Source organism: Aspergillus udagawae (genome assembly GCF_001078395.1).
Source record: "Aspergillus udagawae IFM 46973 DNA, scaffold_8, whole genome shotgun sequence".
Lineage (NCBI taxonomy): Eukaryota > Fungi > Ascomycota > Eurotiomycetes > Eurotiales > Aspergillaceae > Aspergillus > Aspergillus udagawae.
This window is the reverse complement of record NW_025091271.1, coordinates 2,094,203-2,110,383: the sequence shown is the minus strand read 5'-3', so window position 1 is coordinate 2,110,383 and position 16,181 is coordinate 2,094,203. Positions and strand designations below refer to the sequence as shown.

The 16,181-nt window shown below is 49.0% G+C and overlaps 5 protein-coding genes across 5 annotated transcripts; 1 reads left to right on the top strand and 4 right to left on the bottom strand.

The window, feature by feature from the left end:
* Positions 1–865: 865 nt before the first annotated feature.
* On the bottom strand, positions 866–1,897 carry Aud_010214 (uncharacterized protein; the record flags this gene model as incomplete). Its single annotated transcript, XM_043295057.1, has 1 exon — positions 866–1,897. The coding sequence occupies one exon, from the start codon at positions 1,895–1,897 to the stop codon at positions 866–868; it is 1,032 nt and encodes a 343-aa protein (XP_043150992.1).
* Positions 1,898–4,786: 2,889 nt separating this feature from the next.
* Positions 4,787–5,923, bottom strand: Aud_010213 (agmatine deiminase family protein; the record flags this gene model as incomplete). The annotated part of the gene is made up of 1 exon (XM_043295056.1): positions 4,787–5,923. The coding sequence occupies one exon, from the start codon at positions 5,921–5,923 to the stop codon at positions 4,787–4,789; it is 1,137 nt and encodes a 378-aa protein (XP_043150991.1).
* Positions 5,924–6,577: 654 nt separating this feature from the next.
* On the bottom strand, positions 6,578–8,321 carry Aud_010212 (MFS transporter; the record flags this gene model as incomplete). The annotated part of the gene is made up of 5 exons (XM_043295055.1): positions 6,578–7,071; positions 7,136–7,238; positions 7,295–8,095; positions 8,148–8,168; positions 8,229–8,321. The coding sequence occupies 5 exons, from the start codon at positions 8,319–8,321 to the stop codon at positions 6,578–6,580; spliced, it is 1,512 nt and encodes a 503-aa protein (XP_043150990.1).
* A 1,062-nt stretch (positions 8,322–9,383) lies between these two features.
* Aud_010211 (type III PLP-dependent enzyme) lies at positions 9,384–10,783 on the top strand (the record flags this gene model as incomplete). Its single annotated transcript, XM_043295054.1, has 3 exons — positions 9,384–9,594; positions 9,662–10,057; positions 10,113–10,783. The coding sequence occupies 3 exons, from the start codon at positions 9,384–9,386 to the stop codon at positions 10,781–10,783; spliced, it is 1,278 nt and encodes a 425-aa protein (XP_043150989.1).
* A 3,376-nt stretch (positions 10,784–14,159) lies between these two features.
* Positions 14,160–15,681, bottom strand: Aud_010210 (uncharacterized protein; the record flags this gene model as incomplete). The annotated part of the gene is made up of 2 exons (XM_043295053.1): positions 14,160–15,269; positions 15,331–15,681. The coding sequence occupies 2 exons, from the start codon at positions 15,679–15,681 to the stop codon at positions 14,160–14,162; spliced, it is 1,461 nt and encodes a 486-aa protein (XP_043150988.1).
* Positions 15,682–16,181: the final 500 nt, after the last annotated feature.

Genomic DNA, 16,181 nt, shown 5'->3' with positions numbered 1-16,181 from the left:
TCACTAACTAAGTATGATTAGAAATGGTTCAAGTTAGTTTTGATTTAGGTTAGTTTCAGGTCTAAATTTTAATGGTTTTCAGAATTTAATTTCTCCTATGCTTAGGGCCTATTGAATATGCCAATAGAAAATTAATATTCTTATACGAAATATATAGTAATTATGGTCATTTTAATCTATATCGAAAATATTAACTCAATATATATAGGGTTGAATAGGTGGTGGTCAAAAGTCGTTCTTACTCCGTAGACTATAGTAATTGTCAAAGGTTGTTGCGTATATATTCAAAGCACCACTACTTTCATACCAACCTGTGACAGAAATAGTTATTCCCTTCTATCTCACTAACCACAGATATTTTGAATTGATGTTTCATATTTAGATAGACTAGATACAAGCTATCTAGTGATATCAATACTTCTGGAGAAATCCTAGAAATTAGTGATTACAAAGTAAAATGGTGGGGGTTGGTTAACCTAAATGGATAAAACGGTAACCTTACAAACCATAATCAACGGTTTTAACCGACCTCGAACTAGTTTCACCCTAGGGAAACCAAACCCGGTGTGATTCCCTAGGCTAGGTCGCTAGGAACTGAACCCTCACTGCTGAGACTTCAGTAAGGGTCGGATTCGATTTTAGCGGTTCGGTTATGCAACTCTACAAGGGCTATAGTCCTAGCCTGATGTAGTGGCTGGAACGGGGCGCCGCGGCACATATAGTAAGATGCCTAATAAGGACCATGAGAGCTTGCTTGTAGTGGTTTGGTTATGCAACTCTAGCCATCCATCCACCCCAAGGGTTGCGCCGCCCGGAGGCAGGCATTAGTAAGCTAAAACCAAATTACGCTTAATTCTCCGCTGCACTACCTCCATGCTGAGACATCTGGCAAGTCTCCGAATGGCACAGGCTTATACCTACTTGGTGAAAGAGCATCCCCATGAGCATCCTCTTCATCTTCTTTTTCCCATACCATGACACCCACAATATATGTCCACATCATGATAATACAACGCGCCACCTTAGCAACATGTGCAGCAGTTAAAGGACGATCGGCGGGATCTTGACTCAGGAGATTTAGAACTCCTTGTAAATCATTGTCGACAGAGCTCCCTTCTGACTGCTCTACAGGACCTATCTCGGAAGGAGGGCTAGCCCTGTCTCCGGTGTTAGTTTCGTGGCCGCCTCTACCGCCCCCTTGAAAGAAGGAATTGAGGTTGTATTGGGTGCTTTTTTCACGCGGACTCAATCCTCGTGGCCCTGGCCGCTGGTTATTATGTCTGCCCAAGGCCTGATTGAAGTAAAGCTGAATCTCATAACAAGTTCGCTCGTAGACTTCCTTTGACCGAGTTGTCGCATCATCAATTCCTTCTCCCTGGTATGCTGCTGTAAGACGCTCAATCAATGTTGAATACCGATCTAGCCTCCACACCACGTTTCGGACATCGTAATCTGTCTCACTGAGATAGAAGTCGATAAGTAAGGTGCTCCTATAGAGACTCCCAAAACTAACTTGTTGACGACCGAAGAGGTGCAGGCCTGGTAGCCACTTTGCGGTTTGCTCGTCAACAACATTGATGATCCTCTCTAATAACTCATTACCTCTTCCTAAGCCCTCGCCACCACTAACGGTGAATCTGACAGCTTGAATTAGTTGCGTACCAGCCAGAGGAACAAGCCCTCCGAAGGCGATCCCGGCTACTGCATCCGCCCAAGTGGAAATAGGCTGTCGCGCGCGATTATAAATCGTACCCGGCTGAGAGAGCACCTGTGGCGGACAAAAGGCTTTGTAGTAGTTGTTATCTTCCGAGGAAGGCAAGTTGGTGAGGTACCTAGTGGCTGCATTTGACATGGCATTACCTATCGGCAGGTCTGCGATAGCGCTCCCTGACTTCATCTTGTGCAAGAATGCTCTTGTAATTGGAATTGTCTCGACTGATGCCTGCTGCGAGCATTCTGCAAATGGAAGGCAGTTGCATGCAATGTGCTTAGCAAACAACGTAGAATATCCTGAGCCCATTGCGTTATTGTAGTGCAGGTCGCGCCGACCATACACTATCCTCATCGTTGTAATGCACCCAGCCTTTTCCGAGGACAGCGCGAGACCAAATGGACCGATTCCATTAGGACTCCAGTCGGAGCTCGAAAGCGGTATTCCTAGAATGGTAGCGGATGCTGCAATCTCTTCTTCTGATACCTCGATACAAGGTTTTCCTTCATGTATCCAAAGTGCCTGAGACGTCTCAGCCCATATCTTAATGTTTTCCCTCTCAGTACGATATGACGACGATGCTGAGGGTGCGTCTAAAGGTTTCAGCGGTCTGACGCAATTAACGAGGTAAGTGCGGTAATCTGGGGGTATTATTTCCATGCTTGGATAATGTCCACGTAACATCCACGGTTCATATAATAGGTGACGATCAATGTTCTTCACTTGCTCATCGTTTAAACACAGTCGGTAGCGAAAATTCGTTGCCAAAATAGGTTGATCCAGGTTCCTGGGAGGTAACTGAAGTCCATCGTTCTAATTGGCGATTAGACTGTACTTGAAGTGTCTCTCTGGGAACACCCACCCACGATTTTGTTTCAACATAAGCGCCAAAATCTTTCAGTACATTGAGTACCTTCTTTTGTGCAGAGTTGTGATATCGAGCAATATCGCCCGAAAGGCCCAAGGCTGAATTAGGTGTATGAATGGTACGCCATGCGATTTCTTTCATGAACGATTCATAAATAGGCTTCCAAGAAACTTGATCGTAGTTCGGCTGGATCCAATTGAACATGGATGATGAGTATAGCCGCTCGTCTCCAGCCCTAACAAGCCCTGTCACGGTAGGTGCGGTTGGAATACGCACTCTGTTTAAGCGAAAGGGCCAGAGCCTACTCCAGTCAGGTGGTAACTGGGGGACAAAATCCCCCATACGCTCACTGTCACAGCATATGGAACCAAGGTGCTCGGTTGCTTTCCTGAAATTGAGTTCCCAACGTGCTATCCAAATACCCCAGAAAAGCCCGATAATAGTTGCGGTTGTATTGAATAAGTCGATTACAGATTTGCCCTCAGTAAATCTTGTCCAGTCTGAAGTTGAGTTGGATGATACCATTTGGATATAGAAAGCGCAAGGAGCGAACGAACATGAACTAACTTCCTGAAGATGTCAGCGTGGGGCCAAAGATAAGTGAAATAATTTGCTCGGGGCTGGTTTCCCTCAGCTGATTGAAGTCCAACCGCATACATATTCACTGGCGGTATGTCATCTACTATTTATCAATTGAACAACCGAGCTGAAGAGCATGTCATAGTAACTTCACTCGCCACTTGATCAGAGACCCCATGATCTGAAATCCTTGGTTGTCAGTAGAAACAGAGTTACATCAAGGGCTGGAACCGTTTGGAGAAAAATCATGTTGCCACAATCTATACTGAGAACCGAAAGACCAGGCCGGTTTCGGGAGTTGCCATAAGCTGTTCTCCTTTGATAGGATATGACATAAGTTGTGACAGGCAAGTCCTTCGTCTGGTCCTAAGTTCCAGAAATCAAATGTACTGTGCCTTAACCTGACCTGTTGACAACTAAATTCCGAGCTAGCCGACCGACCATGGCACCTCCCCTATTTTTTGAGTTGTTATTCTGTAATGTCCTCATGAAAGTTATAGGTTATTGGCATATAGACTAGAGAGCTTTAGTCTACTTAGTTTAAAGACCTCACAGTCACATAAGCAACAATGTGGAGTGAGCAGGACTGCTTTCCTAATAACTCAGTGAGCCTACCAGGGTAATCCAGCAGCTGCCAGTGCGCAGTAAGTGATGTAAGTGATTAGTGAGTTCAAGTGAGGAGCAGCTCCACCATCTCCACATCCCGTTGGCTGGTTGCCCAGCCGAGCGGAGTGAACTTGTTGTCGGCGACATTGGAGTCGAGGGCCCTCACCGCTAAATGCTTGCGGATGATCTCGATTGCTCCCGCTTGGACTGCATAACGGAGGGATGTCTCGAACTGACATCCATTGGACGAATCCTCAAGAGATGCTATATTATTTGAACTTGCCCCTTCACTACTGCCACGCCCAGTGGAGTAAGGCGATTTATTGATCGGCGATGTCAACTTGGATATCGTCGCACTGTAGCAATCGTTCAACAATTTATAGTGATTGTTTAGATATGGGTGATGCCAAAAAAAAAAAAAAAAAAAAAAAGGGATAGACGAGAAAGCAAGCAGTCTTCCGTGTCTGCACTGCATCTTTCCTGTGTTTCCTGTCTTCTTAGTTCCCCCTGACATTTCCTTGCTGAATAACATCAGCTATTAGCTAGAGGATAGTAAAGCTGTCGTGCCTTTTGGTTGGATTCCTCAGAGTTGGCGGGCATGGAGGACCTTGACATGTTACCGGGCATGGACTGGGAATTGGCATAGTTTATTTTATTATTCATTCAATCTACAACGATACGGTACTAGAATCCTCTAGGAATATGGCCCTTTTAAGAAACAGACTCTGACAGGCGATGTGTATATCTGCCTGTGTGGGACGTAGTGTGCATCCCCATTAGTAAAGCCCACTTTGCTGCACCTCTGCCATTGGGAATGAAACTATAGCACAACGTAATAGGGATCATTTGAACCATGTAGAGCTATACTCAACAAAAAAATTGCGCAGACAGTAAAAATCCTTCACATGTAAGATGTTGATTGATTGAGGCCATACCTGTTGGCTCTAAAGGTAGCGTACACCAAAAAAGTATACGCCGATCTTGAAAAGGCATGGGAACACGATGAGGGATAGAGCAAATATTTATGCTGCTGGCATTGGAACCTGCTGTGTCACACAGTGGATCACTCCACCACTTAAGGGAATGGCGTTGAGTTGCACCTGTCGCACCTTGCGCTCCGGCATCAGCGTTTGCAGGGTTTCTCTCGCCTTGCGGTCGTACTCCTCGACGCCGAATCCAGGAATAATCACTCCTCCGTTGCAGAAATAGAAATTGGCGTACCCAGAAACGAACTCGTCGTGCTCTTCGATCCCGAGGTCCTCCGGACCGGGCTCATCAATCGCATGCAGTTCGAATTTCCGGCCCTTCGCGTCTGTTTCGTTTTCCAGTATGTTCCGGATCTCGTGGGACATGTCCAACCACACCTGTGGAACACTGGGGTGATGGCGTGACCAGACGAGGACACCCGGGCGGATGAATCGCACCTCAGCATCCACATGGCAGTCGGTGATGTCAAGTCCCTTCCGTCCAGGAACCCAGATAACTTTCTCCACGCCAAGGACCCGGCGCAGTTCTACCTCGATCTCATCACGACTCAGGCCCGGGTTGCGCTGGTCGCAGACCATATAGCTCTCGGCAACAATCAAGGTGCCCTCGCCGTCGACGACGAGACCGCCGCCCTCCGTGCGGATGCGTGATTTGACCACCTGCACGGGCGATGGGGCGGTGTCGCCCTCGATGACATTCCGAGCGAAGTCGGTGTTCTCCTGCAAACATTTCGGCGTCATGGAAGGGTTGGCGAATCGGTAATCACCTTCGATGCCTTCCCATCCGTTTTTATTGCCCCATTCATTGAATTCGAAGCTGATCGCCAGGCGCTGCTTTGGATCTAACTCGCCGGACGCGTCGTGAACATACACCGGGCCAGTATCGCGTACCCAACAGTGGTTGATGGGCGTGGGGATGACGCTCACTTGGGAGGGATCGGCTACCTTGCAGTTGACAAGGTCCTGGGCAGCAGATACCTCTTCTGGACGCGCGTACAGCCGAACGGGTTCAAACTCTGCGATCGCAGCGGCAAGGTCGACTATTTCACTGCAGTTCTTGTCGTGGAGCTCCTCACAAGTCGATGCTCGGGATGGGAAACCAAGTATGGTAGCAAGATGAGGATGCCACTCGGGCGGAAACACGAAGCGACCAGTTTCCAGAGGAGGCAACATAATGCGGAAATAGCCTTTAGCGGGATAAATTTGATGTACAAGTCTCAGTGGGACGATTTGCCAGGTGGATGAAGAAAAGAGCGTCTTATAGGCATGAAAGGAGTGTGGGCGGCATGTATGTTGGTTGTCCCTAGACCGTACTGGCAGTAGGTACACACACAATTACCCGCTAGTCAGCAGTACGATATCAGCTTTCCTTGATTTGAGGTTCAGCTGAACACCAGGGGCGCTTCCAAGTCTCTTAGAAGGCAGCCCATGCATTCTTCGCTACAAGAGGCCTGTAATTGGCGGGATAGACAGGGGATCACGCATAGATCACATCCAACCCCGAGTACCTGAGACCAATCAGGAGCTGCAGCTGAGGGTGAGAGCTGATGAATCCGGGATCTTCAGTGTGGAAATTTATGGAGGCAGAGCTGAAAGGAAAACGTAATTGCGCCACAGAATCAACTGCATCGAGAGAACAGGGTCGCCGCGGCAGCTGGGGAGCTGAAATTGGCTCCACCAAACAACAGCGTCATGCGCACTCCTAGTACAATGACAGGATGATCTGCCAATCGTGATACGAAGGATGTTGAGGGCATGGCTGCGTGGTTGATGAGGAGTTCATAAGTTACTCTAGTCCCGTTCTAGATACCTACGATGCTAACTGCTTCAAAGGGTCCCATAGGGGGCAGGTGCTGCTACTGTCAGGTGTTCCTCTTCCGTCTCCTCAGTCTCATGGCCATATGTCCGATTACTCAACCAGAAGGAGGGCACGACCGTGGCTGCAGACAGTGCCCCCAAGGCCAAAGCCATAGATTTCCACCCATAGTTGTCAAACAGAGCTTCGCCCAGGACAGGACCGATGGCCAGGCCAGCGTAGTTAGCCATGGTTTGCAGACCAAAGGCCTGAGCAACCGCCCCTTTCTCACCGAAAATTCCGGGGGACTGCTGTTCCATCTCTTCGATTACCATCTGTGACTCGACGTACAATCCCGGGTGCCCGAGATCGGGAGAGATGCCGCAGAAAGCAACCAACACGCAGAACAGAATCTTCTGGGAGACGGAGTCATGGCTCACAAAATAAAGACAAACCAATGAAGGCGTCAGCAATGAATATCCAATGACTGCCATGATGCGGACCCCAAAGCGGTCGCACAGCCTTCCTACAGAGGTATCAGCATTTTCTTCTTTGGTGGGCAAGAGCACTGGTCTCAGTTGTCAACCTACCAAACAGTGGCTCTAAAAGTGACGGTGTCGCCATGACGAGGAAGATCAGACCGGCTGCGAACGAGTCCCATCCGAACAATTTTTCCACAAAGCTGGGCACGGTCTGATGTTTTTGGTCAGAAATCCATCGCGTCTGCTTGAGGCCCCGTGAGCACCTACCGCGTCAAAAGCACCGATAATAATTCCATCAACCACGAGTGCCCAAAGCGTGATTGCGACTCGCGGTTGCTTCAGCAATTTCAGCGGGGCAAAAGCGACGCCCCGTTGCGCATTTAAGCCTGACGGTGGATGGGTAGTGTTTCCACCGGAAGCCGCGTCTTGGTCTTCTGGATCTGTTGAAGGAATAGCACTGTACCGGGCAGAAATATTGCCGCGCTCTACCTCACCCTTCTCCAATACAGCCAAATGCAGTGCCGCATCCAAGGCGACAATAGCAAACCCCAGGACACAAACAGCATGGTATCCCCCAACCTTGTTTAGGAGGCCTCCCAGGGGTGGGCCCGCCATAAGGCCGACCATACTTCCTGTTCCCATGTATCCCAAGGCCTCCCCGAGACCTTGTTTTCCGACCACATCCTTCAAAAGTGCAAGACCGGCGACCTCAACCATGGCGGCAGATGCACCTTGCAAGAGCCGAGCAATGATGTACGTTGCTACAGATCGTGCGACCGTGAAAAGGCACATTGACGCAGCGAGTAGAACGAGACCAGCCAGGAAAGGAACTTTGCGCCGCCCCGTTCGGTCAACCCAGTAACCAAAAACGGGGCAGGTGAAAAATGCTGCAGCTGTTTCCGCGACGAGCATAATACTGGTCCAGTAGACCTCTAGCCATTGGAAGGAAGTGTCAGTGATCTTCTCCTTCCCAATCGATGACACCTTTTGAAGCAGGGACGAATACATACTATCCTGCGGCAGCACCCCTGCGCGAGCGACCAGGGCGGATGGCATAATAGGGACGATCTAAAAACCGTTGAGCAAAGGAGCATACTGCATGAACCTGATCACCGCGTACCATTCCATAGAGAAACAGCGTCTAATAGTCCGAAAGTTAGTAGTGAATCTCCCAAACGGGGGCGTCGATGGCCAGACACACCGTCATGTAAGAGACGGACACGACGGTGAGGATAAACCATCGGGAAGAGCGCCACGATGGCGACGACCTCGTCGAGTCTGCGTTCGATAACATGTCTTTACGCAGTCTTAATGCTCAGTCTAGTATACTCTGGGCAAATCTGAGTTGGGGATCTGATGGTCGGAGTTGGAGTAGTTGATTGTGATTGTCGCTTAGTGATCACAGCCAGACAAGATGGTGGAAGACGAGTTTGGCGACACGCTTGCGTCCAAACAAACACATATATCCAGCCTCTGGCAGGCGTCACAACCCAGAAAACGAGGCATGCAAAAGACTGCAGCTGTAGGGTACCCCCGCGGATATTTGTCAATTCGGAGACACTTGCAACACGCGTAAATGTCTCAAGGGCTCACTGTGTGCGATTCCCGCGGTTTGATTGGTCTTGGCTGGGAACACATGTTCCCAGCCAGGGCCAACTCCCTGATGCTGATGTGGGGTTGCCAAGAGGTGATCGACCAGAAGCATCAATCAAAACTGCTTGTCAGAGCGTGTGTAAGACCAGCTGAATTCGGTGCAAGATTGCTTTTTGTGTTGGGCGGCGGATGGCAGCTTAGGTCGCGAGATGTCCTAGCCAATCGCTCTAGGTTGTTCTAGGCTATGGGGACGTGCTGCAGATCCTTGGATAACTTTTTGTTTGCCTCCTTGGCTGCGACAAAACGCATGGGGAACCTCAGGATCCACAACGGAGCTATTGGTAAGGTTGAAGCGTAGGTGGCTGATCTATAAGAGAGCATTTGGTGACGATTTGCAAGAATACAACACCCTGACGTCCTGCCCCATAATTGATTCAGCTATGCTTGCTTTTTGTGATTTGGATTGCAGTTTTAACCACTCCTACAGCTCACAATACAGGGAACGAGTGATGGGAAGCCACCATTTTGCCTGGATCGGCCAAAAATACGATTGAGACACAGTGGCTGGCTGAACCCTCGTATGTGTGATTTGTACATTCACTCTGGGCGCCCGATCAGCCTGGGTTGCAAGTGCTGAACCGCCACAGTTCTATGCCTCATTTCGTTCATACATGTCGTAATGGGATTCAGCGACTTCACGGTCTGTGCATGAACGATGGGTCAGCATGTACTGCCATAAGAAAGGTGACCATCGCTACCGACCATGGTACACCAGTTTTGCGCCAGAATTCACTGCGAAGTAATGGACTCGACAGAGCGGTTGATTGATTTGGCGATTCAAACCCGTCTGTTTAGTTTGAGCAGTCGTGGTTGGGGCATTGCTGACGAGCCCTTTTTTGTCGCGGATCTGGGTCAGGTCATCCGCCAGCATCGCCGATGGAGGGTAAACCTGCCAGACGTGCACCCTTTTTTTGGTGGGTGCCCCCTTCCATCCAAGGTTCTGACATCCCTCGTCTTGATGCTAATTGTCGGCGGCTGCAGCGGTGAAATGCAACCCCGATCCTAATCTACTCAAACTTCTAGCAGACCTGGGCACAGGCTTTGATTGCGCCTCGATAGAGGAGCTACGTACAGTTCTTAGTCTAGGGGTCGATCCATGCCGCATCATCTTCGCCAACCCCTGTAAATCTGCCTCCTCCTTGGTTTTTGCGGCTCGAACAGGTGTGACGCGAACAACTTTTGACAACCTTGATGAGCTGGATGGCATCCGAGCCTTCCTACCAAATGCACAACTTGTCCTGCGAATTTTTGCCAGCGATAGTGATGCTTTGATAAACCTGGGAGAGAAGTTCGGTGCCACAGTTGAGACCTCGTTACCTCTATTGCAACGAGCACGTGAACTAGGGTTAGATGTGTGCGGGGTGAGTTTTCATGTTGGTACGTTGCTTCCGCAGGGCCATTGTTTCTCAACGTATTCACCATCTCCTTTCAGGGACCGGGGCCTTCAATACATCAGCCTATGTGAACGCCATCCGGCATGCCAAGATTGTGTTCGGATATGGCAAGAGCTTGGGGTTTGACATGAAACTTCTAGACATTGGTGGAGGGTTCCAGGACTGTAACATGGAAGATATTGCATGTTCTCTGCGACCGATTCTCAAAGAAGAGTTTCCCTCTGGGGTCCGCTTGATTGCCGAGCCGGGTCGTTATTATGCTCGCAGTGCCTACACCCTCGCGTGCAAGGTTCTGTCCAGACGGCGTCACATCGGTACGGATGATCACAATAAGCCAGACATGCTCTACCAGAATGACGGGGTATATGGAAGTTTTATGAACGTACTGATTGAGAAGGAAATTGTGCGGCCATCCTTGGTCGCGTACACTTGGCCATTTCACAGCCACGGCAATGATACTCGGCGGAAACTCGAGGAGCATCGATACACGATCTGGGGCCCCACTTGCGACAGCGTGGATTGTGTAGCAAAAGATGTGCCCATGAACTCAGAGATCCGCATAGGAGATTGGCTCAAGTACAAGAATATGGGTGGTGAGTCCTTGCATGCTAGGCTGTCCAGTATAGAACCTAAGACTGACTATCCCTGGAAGCCTACACCACAGCAACGGCGACTCAGTTCAATGGGTTTTCGAACCAGCATGACGTAATCTACATTAATACAGAGTCGACGGACTATCAAGTGATGCATTGGAAGGCGTTGGCAAATCTACATCAGGATCATTTGCGTACTTCTACCATCTCGGTTTGATTTCTTATCTTTCTAGCTTAAGCCATGTCGGTGCCGGAAAAAGCCTCTTTTAAGTCATCATCATCAGGCTGTTCCTCTTGTACGAGACTTATGATTAGCCGTCATTATCTCCATACTCACACATGAATAAACTGGATCTGATCCCTCTGACGAGTATACAGGGCGCTTTCTTTGAAGAAAGTGGTTGTAGGCCTCAAGCTCTAAAGAATAACACATTTAGTGCAAATGATGATTCTTGTCATTTATTTACTTGAAAAAACAATAATCAGTATCCAAGCAGCTTGAGTTGAAGCAATTTTGGGAGTACGGCTGGCTAAGCTGGAGGGACCAGGGAAAGTACAAAGTCCCACAGTTGGAAGGCTTGCAAGACCAGGGCAATGAATATCGGAAAACGAAAATCCCGATACCACGCAAAGAACGCCACGGGCATGTTCCCCGTACCGAGGCTGCAGATCGACTGTTGAACAACATACTCCCGGGTGGGCATTCGAGACTAAGTTCTACGTAGAGAGCCACCAATGATTGTACATAACGTATTAAACCTACAATTCCAAATCTGTCCGCTCGTAGCCTGTACCTAGACTCGGGACAGCTCAATGCTCCTCTTACCAGGTTTATTGTTCCTTCTCCCGTCTGGTCCCTCGGACTTGTCAAAATTCATCTTCTGGGTAGCCGCGAGAAATGTCTCGAAACGGAGACTATAATGATCATTGCATTAGGCCTCTTCCTGACCACGAGGAGCGCCCGAATGAGCCAAGTGAGTCATTTAACCACCTCTTGTCGGCATGTCTTGCAGGAAAATGCACTATTGGCCTGGTAGGGTCAACTTGAAACATCTTCCAAGCTGCAAAGAAGCTAATTACTGCACAGGAGCAAAGGGTATGGCTAGTACAATTGCACATGGCTTTGCATCATCACAACAGCCATTTTTCGGGATCGGGTCGGCTCTGTGTGAATCCCCTCTAAGCATGACTGCATTAGTGTCAGTCGTGCGATTTGTGGTCTTGGTGGTGCCGGCATATATCTTGGAGTGATGACCCTTCTGTCCAACTTGACGACTCTAACTGAGCGATCCATGTATCTGGGAATGATTGGAATCGTCTGGGGTGGGCACAGTGTAGGAATGTTTATCAGACTTCACCTCTACGGCTTCGTATGACTTTTTCTCTGTCTTGGCTCTATAATAGGAGGCGTTTTAAGTGACAGCACGGGGACATGCCGCTGGGCCTCTTATATCGACCTTCGCATTGGCGGTCTTTCGCCCTTTTATTTCTGTTTATGATTCCTAGCATCTATCCTCCTCCAGGCGTCTACTTAAAGGCGGCTTGCCCAAATTTACTTTGATAGGTACGACTCTCTTTATCGGGGTCCTTATTTCCGGCATCATGGCGATTGCATTTGGCGGCTTAGTATACGCCTGAATCAACGCGCACATTCTTCTATGTTAATCCGCTCTGGAGCCCTCGGTATTCCTATTCTCCTTCAGCAACACTTCATTATTCTTACCACTTATCAACGGAGGATATTTCCCCTCCAGTAATTCAAAGATAAAGAGAGGGTTATTCTCTTCATTAAAACAGCTGCTGCGGGAACATCGTCCTTTATACAGTTCTATTTCGTTCCTCTATTCTTTCAATTTGTGACAGGAGATGGGGCCCTTGAAGCTGGTGTCCGTCTTCTCCCTTTCATCATCCCCCCTGGGTTTTGAATCTGCTCAACGGGGCTGCGATGAGCACAGTGGTGTGCTATATGCCGTAGTACCTTGTCGGCGGTGCGCTGGTTATTGTCGGTGGTGCTTTACATGAGGACACTACTCCTTAGTTCCCTTATACTTACATCAAATATACTGCTTGTAGACTTATTGACGGTATCTGGTGCTGATTCCAGACCCTGTCTGAGATAGGCCGTGCCGTTCCCGTTCAAAACGCTCAATTGCGGGTTCTTTTCTCCGGTTCGTGGCTGGGAAAATCTTTCCCTGCTCCAGAATATATTTGGTGAAAGAGGTGCGCTGATACTGTAATGTCCCGCCTGTATTCGTGTTTTGAACGGGCCGAAGCGGAAGGCAGCATCCGCTGCGGCAGGTAGGGTTAGCGCCGGGATATTGTGGATCCTCAAGTGTCTGGAGTGGGGAGGACCACATCACACGACGTATTTTCGGTATTGTGGTCCGCAGTAATTTCACGTATGGACTGATTGAAAGAGTTCAGACAACCGAAGTGGCCCGGCGCCAGTGTGCAATGGTCTCAACGCCATATGAAGAATCTGATGGGCCTGTCGGCGACGCTACAGTTGGACGCTGACATTGTTAACTCGGATACTAGCGCAGCGATGCACGCCGATACGTGCCTTCGACGTACCCGGGCTGTTGTTTCATCGCACGGAAATGAGGTGCGCGATGCGGACACTGCCCTCGACATTCTCTCTCAGGCGTAAAGAGGTGGCTATAAGAATACTTATATCTTCAAACCGGACATGATATTCCAAGGTGCCCAAAAAAATACTTAAAGCAAATAGTGGATGCCAGCCACTCACTTCTCGCCTCGGTCTTGCTACAAAACCTGTCTAGAAATTGTATAATCCTCTTTGAATACACGTACAGATAAAGCTCTACATTGCAGGTATCAAGACGATGAAGGTTCACAGGAATGTGTGAATGGACCTAAATTGGATATGCCTACGCATTGGGAGCGGCCTAGATTGTATACTTACGTCTTATACTCTTGTACCTCACAATATCAAGCTGCGCAGGCAGTATCTTAATGTGAGTAGGTCTTCGTGATTTTGTAAATGCACCTCCTACATGACTACCTACTGATCACAGCCCTTCAACCTGTAATAAGGTATTATGCATCCTGTTGGCAATGCCCAGAAAAGGAAGCCTCGCGGATCGCGGATCACATGATCTTATGTAGATGAGTGAGAGACCACGTAGCCCACCAATCTCATGCAAGGGTCAACTCGGATGGATGAATCAAGGGGATTACATGCTCACTGCGGCAGCCTAGACCGCACTGACCCGGCAGACTTACTACTGAGCTGGACTGGATCCCTATATAGACCGGTGCCAATATTTCGAGTGCCATGGGACAGGGACGTTTCCTATGGAGCCGGTCGAGGCCAAAGCCATTCTTGATGCCTTCTTCCCTGACGGAGGACAGACTGGATCGGGGCCATCGGATCGGCTTTTGGTGGGCTCCATCAAGACGATCATCGGACATCTGGAGGGATGTTATTTCTGTTCATGCCTTTCCATGTATACTGTTTATTACTGTCCTTCACCCCTCCACATTGGCTTGAGTAACCGAATACAAACCCACACACCCAAAGCTGCCGTAGACATTGCAGATTTTCCCCGTACTTGAACGCCATGGCCCAAGACCAAGGAAGCGACCATTGGTGGTATAATAACACCCGACCATGAGGCTACCATGGATCTTTTTGTCTTCATCGCCGATAATATCGAATTTGACTTGTCGTACAAACGGCTGGAGGACATAGGATGTAACCCCTGGACGGATACTCGGATCTTGCATGTCCAACATGATACTCGCCCATTCTTGGGGGGAGAGATCCGCACCGAGTAAGTGACCCCTTCCACGGCTTTGGCGAGCGGCTTTTAAGATATAGTTGTCCTTGGTCACTTCGCCTTGGTTATTTCTTTCGATCCACTGCTTGAGTTCTGGAGATCCGGGTAGCAGTGTAGGTACTATGCCTTGTTGGAGAGCATTGGCTTCGTCTGGAGTTAAGATGCCATGTTTGGTGACACAAGAGTTGAGTTCTTGTAATATAATGCCTAGGAATCGCTCGTCGTTTACGAGTAAGGAAATCCGGAGATCGTTTACGACCACCGTCGCCAGCTTCTGAAGCATGTCTTGCGAAAGCAGACTGAACTCGTCCGGAAACAGGGTCGAGACAACCTGATGTATCTTTTCAGATGTGCCCTGGTCTCGGCAATAGAGCGAATAACCCGTAGCAGAAGACTGATCGTGCTTCAGCTCCAAATTGTCTACGTTCACAAATCGTGGGCAGATACCAGTCCTCAGTTCCACCATCCGCACGAATTCCTGTCGCTCGAGATTGTCTCTTCCTCGAAGGATATGAATCGGCAGGTGTGTACGGAATAGGCGAAGCAAGCTGTCTTCCCAATCGTCAAAGTCTCCTGCGGGCTGCAGAACAGAGCTGGGTCCCATCAATTGGCGCATCTTGCGGTGTTTGTGTGCGCTGCAAAGGACCACATTATCAGGCGTGCGGCTGTTGATTTCGCAGATCTGGAACCCAGGGCCCATGGTACTATCATTCCCGGTGACGAGGAAATCAGGTCTCCAGTTTCCAAGGCTGTCCTTGAATTCTGGGAGCATTTGATTCCGGCTTTGCTCGTCTATCCACTACATTATTGGTTAACATGGTCAATCCCCTCGTTCAGAGACACGGAATTATGTCACCCACCTGTAGCGCTGCCTCCACGGGCGCTTCCAAAGGCATTCTAGCCGGAAAGTTGGCATCAGTGTCGGACCACCATCGATCCACAATATTGACGACGGCCTTGACAAGCGCGTCGTGGGTATATCTCATAAGCAGGAGAAAGCTTTTATCGGTCAGGATGGGATGAGGTGAAAGGATCTCGTCCTTTGGGTTATACCCAGGTTGATGTATTAACGGGATTAATTCTCGGTAAGCTTCTGCCTCGCTGCTTCGATCTCCCTTTTTCGCGTCGATCGCTGGGACTGGTCGACCAATCGCTTCGGTGACTGACCAGCAGACTTGCTGGTGGTTAGGCGTGTTAACAAGGCTTCCCATTTTGCAGGATTATGGGAGACTGTCGCAGGCACGGTGGGTAGTAATATGGACAGAGAAGAAACATCAGAACGAAAATTTGGATATATTTAATCGCCCGCTGTGTTGATGAAGGCGCTTTGGGTCTATAACACAAAGGTAGGGGATCTGCGGTTCTAGGATACATCTTCTAATGTCGCCGAAATCGAATCCGACATCACAGAGTTTCGACTGCTCATAGATACGCGATAGCGTCGTAGCGTTCCAGTCTCCAATCTAAATTTGTTATTGATTTAAAGTTCCAGTGAAAGGGTCGGCGCGACGAAAGCGTAGTCACTTACAGCCCACAGTGGGTGGGATCCATATATTATGGTCGCAGGAATGCTGGATACCTCGCCAAGCGGAAAGTCGAGGTGTCATACATCCCATTCCGCCAGACACTGACCAGATTCCTCTGAGACACCCATTGCACAGACTGTCAATGAGCGAAGCGGATCTCTGGAGTAAGATATAGTAGAAAAACG